The sequence below is a fragment of the Tupaia chinensis genome, unplaced genomic scaffold (assembly GCF_000334495.1).
Source record: "Tupaia chinensis unplaced genomic scaffold, TupChi_1.0 Scaffold143728_1, whole genome shotgun sequence".
Classification (NCBI taxonomy): Eukaryota; Metazoa; Chordata; class Mammalia; order Scandentia; family Tupaiidae; genus Tupaia; species Tupaia belangeri.
In genome coordinates this window covers 2,397,095-2,404,896 of record NW_006203577.1, presented here as the reverse complement: position 1 = coordinate 2,404,896, position 7,802 = coordinate 2,397,095, and the positions used below count along the sequence as shown (strand labels likewise).

The following is a 7,802-nucleotide window of genomic DNA, read 5'->3' as shown; positions in this document are numbered from 1 at the left end:
GTCCAAAATTTAGATATTTTAGGAGAGAACTTTTTACATTTTTTTTTTTTTTTTGCCTGCTAAATGTTTCTCCCCTTTGCACCTCACACCAACTCCCTACCCACGTTGTCTATCATCCACTTTCCTCCCCCACAGTCTCCAGTATCTACAACCATCCTCCATCTCATCAGATTTTTGGATATCACTGAAATCTAAACCTGGGCCTCCATGTGACTCTAGCATTGCAAACCCACACTTTGCTATCTGCACCACAGCAGTTGGGACTGAATACCTTTTCTAAAAATTAATTTATTTATTAATTTATTGATTTATATTTAATCACATCTTTACAATGTACAACATTTCTCTTTCCAGCACGAATATCGTGAATGTCAGTTAAGCCAAAGATATCACTCTATAACTTACAACTTATAGTAATATGCTTTTTGTCAATTAAGCATACTTTTACTTGTTTTTGTCCTTCCCTTTTCCCCTCTCTCCCTTCCATACTAAAATTCTTTTTCGTATTTTATTGATTCACAAAATGCCTTAAACTAAAAATATAAACAAAGCTAGAATCTAGGGACAAGTGCACTATAATTTTCTTCTGAAACATTTTTAAAATTAATTAATTAATTTACATCCATTCCTTGAGCATAGTCACAACATACAAAATGTAATTTCCCATCCAGAATACACTGCATAGTGGCTTAACCATATATGTATTATCATCAATAATTTTCCATTCCTAGTTATATATATATAAGGTTCCCCTATTTCTGACCCTCTGCCATTTCCTACCCTCCTTCCACACTATCTCAGGTGTCGACAGTTGTTTTCCATTTCCCCCCCCACACACACAATTTATAGATTCACAAAATTTCTTAAATAACCTACCTACTTTTAATAGCAAGTTCAGCTGTACATATCTGTGAATACATGTCCGACTTTAGGCGTGAAGTTCTGAGTAGACCGAATATACTATAAGGCAGCACCTAACTGATGCTATATAGATTACTATGGTCATTAAATAGGTATTTTTTAATATATTTTTTTTAATTTCAAGAAAAGTAGTTTTAGCTATAATAAATCAAAGAAATGCTAAGGAATTTTACTAAAACTGAAAGTCAGGAAACAGGTAAGGATTCTGTTCAAATAGTAGGTACATGAACCTATTGGCAGCTCAAGACAGGACAAAAAATCCTTAAAACAGGAAAACAAAGCCCAGAAAAAAATCAGCAATGTTTTAGTCAAAAGTCATAAAATGCTACTTCACCAGTTCAGTCTCAGGTACTTAATCTATCTTCTGATGTGGTTCGATCTTCCTGACTAAATTCTGGGATATAACCTTTTAACATGTGTTATACTAGATACCTCAGAAAAATATGAGGAGAATGATTATCTTGAAGCTAGAGTACTTGTTATATTAATTAGGGAAACACTAGAAAACTCTTCCTATACAAAGTAGCCAGTTAACAACACAATCTCTTGACATTTTGATTGTCTGAATCATTTGATAAATCAACATAAAAAAATTGTGACTGGGACCAGCAGGTGACAGGGTGGTTAAGGTACTGGACTCTCACATAACCAAATGAGTTTTGAGTCCTGGACAAAGTGACTTGCTTTCTCACTTTCTCTGTATCTCTCTGGTGAATATCCAAGCCCTATAGCAAATTTTAAGAATTAATAATAATAATAAAGAAAAATAAAATTCCATAAGTAATTCTTAAAAAATTAAAAATGACAAATAACTGCAATTAATTAAAAAGAAGAACTGAAATAATCTGTATCAAATATTACATGCAGAGGCTATTCATCTGCAGAAAACAGGGTAATAAGCTTAAAATATGGGACACATGAAAATTAATAAGGCAGCTGGGTTTTAGTTCAGCAAACAGAAACATTTAACTTTTTGTATAAACATTAATAACTTACCAGATATTAAATACATAAAACAAATATCACAAAGAATATTTAAAATATTCATATTACTCATTACATCTTTTATGGACTATTTGCACCAGATTCCAGATATGGCTGTGAGCAGCCTCTCCCTGGTGATGTTTCCTTAGAATTTTGAAATAAGCCCCATGATCATGAAAGTTATTACTGCATCTCTTTGCTTGTTTCTTCACTCACTGTGGGTAAGTCTCCTAGCATCTCGGCACTCAAATTGTTTTTATGAAAAAAGTATGAAATCTTATGAAGAGCTAAAAACAAATTTAGGCAAACCAAAATTTAACAGTTTATTTAAATCTGGCAGCTTTAAGTAAAATGGTTTCTGAGAGACTATAGCTAGCCTTGTGGTTTACAGGGAATATATGTGGGTGGAATGGGGAAAGTGATGTGTGCATGAAGAAGGGAGGGTGTCGTACAAAAAAGTAAGTGAGAGAGTGAGGTAGAGAGTGTTGGTTACAGGTGGAAGGGCAGCTGCACAAACTGCCTAAAAGGTGGGCTTTCTGTGACCAACTAAAAAGCTGACTAGCGTGATTTGCTTTAACTTAGTAACCAGCTGGAATGAAAAACAAAAAGAGCCTAACAGATATGATTTCAGCTTAGCCAGAGGGATCCAAATGTGGGAGTACAGGGACCATTTTAGGACAGAATAGTTTAGTTTAACAGAAGCATACAGACTACTTGTCACATAAATATTAAAACTTCTTCCTTTTAGTGGATAACTATATATATGTACACTTTCTTTCTCATAGAACATTCCAGAAAAAGACAATCAATCCTATTAAAAGACGGGAGAATGAGATGAAAAACACACTCTCTAAAGATAACATACAAATAGCTAAAAGGCATATGAAAAAATGTTCATCATCCCACATTGTAAGAGAAATGTAGATCAAAACAACAATGAGATATCACCTAACTCCAGTCAGAATGTCTAAGTTTAAAAAAAAAATGATAAGTACTGACAGGGGTGTGTTGAAAAAGGATCTCTCTTACACTGCTGGTGGGAATGTAAATTGGTCTAAACACTGTGGAGAACAATTTGGAGATTCCTCAAAAATCTACAAATAGAACCACCATATGATCCAGCAATCCCACTCCTTGTTATCTACCCAAAGGGCAGAAGAATACTTAATCAGAAAAGTGCTTGCACATCGATGTTTATTGCAACACTATTCACAATTGCTAAGTCATGGAAACAACCCAAATGCCCACGAACAGATGAATGGATAGAAAAACTGTGGCACATGTACTCAGTGGAATACTATTTAGCCATAAAAAAACCTGGCTTTTGACAGGAAGTGGATGAATATGGAAGACTTACTGCTGAGTGAAGCAAGCCATGCTATGGAGAGGCATTGTATGTCCCTACTTAATAATACCTAGTGTCTACACTCTATGACTGAAACTAATTGACTAAAGGATATAGAAACACAGTATATAGATGTAAATACCAGATATAGTGTGTGTGAAAGAGAAGGGTCTAAGAAAGGACTTTTGGGGGAGGAACAGGGAGGCAAATCATTAATGGTACAAAGAGGTGTGGTATTATCTGTTGAAGATATTTTGTAGTTTTATCAACGGTACAGGGAGAAATGTTCACCTGTTGAAATATCTATTTTATAAGCCAAATAATAATGTGATTGAATGTATGGAAGAAAATGAAATGGAAAAAAAATGTTTTTAAATAAAAGAAAAAAAAATATTTCTTATTGAAGTGTCTCCAAAAGGCAAATAAAATTTGTTCACAGTGTATCTGTACAATAAATGAATAAATGAATGTTCTGAATAAACTATATTAGGAAACCAAAAAACTATTAAAATTAAGAGAATAAGAAAATCTAGTCCAAACACTCTACCTGTTGTTTGAAAGGAAATCTTTTGCACATAAGCTGTCACTACAGAGCTTTCATTTCCAAAGATGTCCGGGATTCTTTTACATTGAAGATTTAACACCAGTGAGCAGGGGGACGTGGCCATGATTCAATCTTCTTTATCCTGTTTTCTGAACGTAATTTATTTTAAATGTTTTCCCTATGTTATGGAATTACTTTAATTTTGCCATGTAACCAATAACAACAATATAACCAATACCATATGTAAACAAAATCAAGGTTAATCACTCATGAGTTGCTCTCAATTCCTATTCTGTGATAACCTGGCTATTTTTCACCAACCAGTGAAACGTGGTTAAGGATGAAATAAAATGTAATTGAATCACTAGTGGTATGCAGTTTAGACTATCCTCAGCCAATATGTGATAATTTGTGCACTGAAATCAGAATGTATGGTGACACATTTATGAAAACTACATTGGGAAGTACAATATATTTTAAACTTTAAATCACTTGTGGCCTAAAATAATGACTATGTCCCAAGAATTCTTGAATGTGGTTAGGTATACAGACATATGGCATAGAGCAGGAGGGAGGTGTTCATGTTGACGTGGTCTTTATGTTGGCCTTGGTGCTGGAATACTCTTGAGTACCTGGAATAAAGCAGCCTAGTGATTTGGGGGAATGTCCAGAAAACATTTTTAAGTTGGGGCTAACATTTGATATGATAGACTTGGTATTTGTGTTTTCTAATAGTCCAGATGCTGATTTTCTTTGTGGTATTTGAAATTGTGCACACATATTCTATGTAAAACTTTCTTTATGTATATGTAATATTGTAGAGTTGTACTTTATTAATGATGTACCACATAAATACACACACACATATCTTATATATCAAAGGTTTCACATTTTAAAATCTGAAAAAAAGTCAGTGATTGGCACAACAGTCATTTGTGCTATAACATATTCTTCAATATACGTGGTTTAAATTCATTTTTCTCTATGTAATAATCTAATTACACATATTTTATATATTCTACTAAGTTGTAATAAGTTTAGATAGTGCTTATTTCAAACATAACTTTGTAAAACTCATAAACATCCACATAATGAATAAACATTGAAGAGCTATATATTAATAACAGAAAATTTTATAGACTGATTTTCTTCTGTAATGTGCAAAATGATTCCCAGGAGGTCTATGGATTTCAGGTTTTTATATGTGTTTTTTCTCTTGTTTGGATTGTTTTGCTTTGCAATGGGCAGGTGTGCTCATCAGAAAGAGAGAAAAAATTAGAAACTGCTCACCAGAGAATGGCCATACTGCAAAACCTTCTCATTCTTGTCCAGAGATTTTGGGCACATCTGAACAAATACTTGGAATGATTTTTTAAGCCATCAGACTTAGGACTTGGACCTTATGGTCAGCTATTTGGGATCTAACATTCACATCATCTGCTGTCCCAGGGTCTCCTAGTTGAACATCCACCTCAGTCCCCACAGAACTGAGAGAGATGTCTGTCTCAGCTTACTGTTTCCCAGAATCAGGACACAAGAGTGGCCTGAAGGGAAAGAAATTGCAATAGCCTGGAAACTCATGAAAATCAGATTTTCATTTAGCAAATCAGAGATCAAAACTGGTATAAAATAAGACAGAAATAAAATGGCATAGAGCAGGAGGAAGATGATCACGGACTGCAGGGCTGTTATGTGGGCCTTGGTGCTGGCATCTCTGGGTCCTTGGGCATCACGTTGCATTGTCCTGAGATGTTTCCAGAGTGAGAAGATGAGCAGGAGAAAGGTTGTCAGTGTCACAGCAAAAGGTATGAAAGTGAACAAAGTGTTGATAATTAAAAGACTAGCAAAATGTGCCAAATTCCTAAAACTGGAATTGCAAGTCATGTTTCTGTTACATTCACTGAACAAGACATTAGTATGCGTGGTTGTCAGTGCAACATTAAATGCCAAGGGGACCAAAGTCACCAGCAGTCCCACTGAGATCACCTTTTTCACTCTCCACTTTAGGTAGAGAAAAGCAGAGTTAGAAAAGTTGGCAATCTTGAAGAAGTAAAAGATGCTGAGACAGGTAGCAAGCCAGATGCTAAAGTGATTGGTCACAACCCAGGTGGTATTAAGCATTCTGAACACTTTTTCACTCATGAACAAAATTGGATTGAACACAGAAAGGCACCAATTTGTGAATACTGACCAGAGCTGACCAATTCTGGAGATCGCCAAAGCAGTGAGAATTCGATCAGCTGAGGAGATCTTCCTTCTCTTTGCCCAGTCGATGCCATTCACCAGTGCGATGAATCCATTCCCTACATTTCCAATCATGAATTGCACACTCACAATGATTGTAAGTGTGGTTTCTATGACATTACCCATTGTCTATAAAGAATACCCCAATGTGAAATAACTCCGCTGAGTATTTCTTAATACATTTACCTAAAATGCTCTGCACATTTAATTCCTGAAAATTTAGCAACACATTCCATTTATAAAAGCTGTGTACAAAATAAGAAACTAGTAAACATTATGATTTGCCAATTATGGGGTTCACAGCTTTCTTTATGAAAATCTTTGTATTTCTCCAGACGGCCCCACTAGGTACTGTGTGTCTTAAACAGAGTAAGCTGGAGTCTTTTGCAGTTGGTGCTGAAGGAAATGCTTAATCCTCATTTGCTAACATGCAAAAATATGTTATTTTTGTCGTTTTATTCTTCTTGCCACATCTACATATTTGACTACGGCAACTTGAGTTCCTAGTGAGTACCATTATAAGATTCTAACACATGTACCTGACCACAAGCATCTAAAGTAATACTGAGCACTGATGTTTCTAGAACACATCAATGATACCAGGAGGAGGAATAAAGAGATGATGGTCAAAGGCTGTGAAGCCTGGTGAGACAGGAGAAATTATTTTGGTTTATTTTGTGTTGGTTTTAGTTTTGGCAGATATATAGATAAATACACTAAGCATGGCAATGAAGGATGTTACTCATTAGAAAATATCTAAGACACTATATTTCAAAATTTTCACAAAACTTGAGATGTTCCTGAGTCAGTAGAAATGGCAATTACCTTGATTGAATTATTTCATATTTTATTCATGCACGATATCATCACTTTGTACATCATACCATATATGACTGTAGTTTGTTGGTTTATAATGAGAAGAAGAAAGGCAAAGAGAAAAGAAAGAAAGGAAAGGACAAGAGAAAGAGAAACAAAGGTTGATCATATTTGATTTTAAAAAAAAATGCTTATATAAAGATGCTTTCAACATTGTCCAAAGCTCTTCCTATAAAGGATCATCGTTTTCTAATAATTTTTTAGAGGTTAATTCTTAGCATGCTAGATACTGAGACTAATGATTATACATCATTTTACTTTATAGAAGATCATACACACACACATACACACATACACACTTTTTTGGATTAATAAAACTTTTTCTTTCATATAGAAAAACTTCAAGAATTTCATGTCTTCAACATCTATTATGCATCTAGATGATGCCTACTACTGTGATAGTTCCAAAGATATTGTTTTAGAACAGCCTAATGTGTTATGTATGACATTAATAGGAAATACGGAGTAAATTTGAGGAGAATTTTCTCTGTGCAGCTGAAAGAGGTGGAAATCTATTGTCTCACAAACCAGTCTCTGAGTTTGTATGAGTTCATGCACAGAGCAAAAACTCTCCTCCTCTGCACTTCTCCCTGTCCTTTAGGCTACATTCCTCCATCAAAACCAAACACCATGGTGTGCCCACAACCTCAGCAGTTGTGCTACCCAACCCTCGCTGTAGGCAGTAAGGTAGACACAGACCATTAGGCCAACTGATCAGGATAGTAAAATAACAGCCTGACAAAACAGTTCTCCCTCAATAGCTAAAGGGAGCTAAGAAAGCAACTCAGCAACAGCTTCCAAAGAAAATAGAAAAACACATCTTAAAAACTACAAAAATGACAAAAGATGGGACAGCCCAGTCTAGAGGAAGCAATACTGAGCAAAGAA

The 7,802-nt window shown here is 35.0% G+C and overlaps 1 protein-coding gene across 1 annotated transcript; it reads right to left on the bottom strand.

The window, feature by feature from the left end:
• Positions 1-5,249: 5,249 nt before the first annotated feature.
• On the bottom strand, positions 5,250-6,164 carry LOC102478998 (taste receptor type 2 member 14-like). The gene has a single exon (XM_006164828.1). It carries the CDS (start codon positions 6,162-6,164, stop codon positions 5,250-5,252), a length of 915 nt encoding a protein of 304 aa, XP_006164890.1.
• Positions 6,165-7,802: the final 1,638 nt, after the last annotated feature.

Bases quoted from the DNA above. Each gene is read 5' to 3' on its own strand.
- LOC102478998 (XM_006164828.1), bottom strand. From the start codon at position 6,164: ATGGGTAATGTCATAGAAACCACACTTACAATCATTGTGAGTGTGCAA.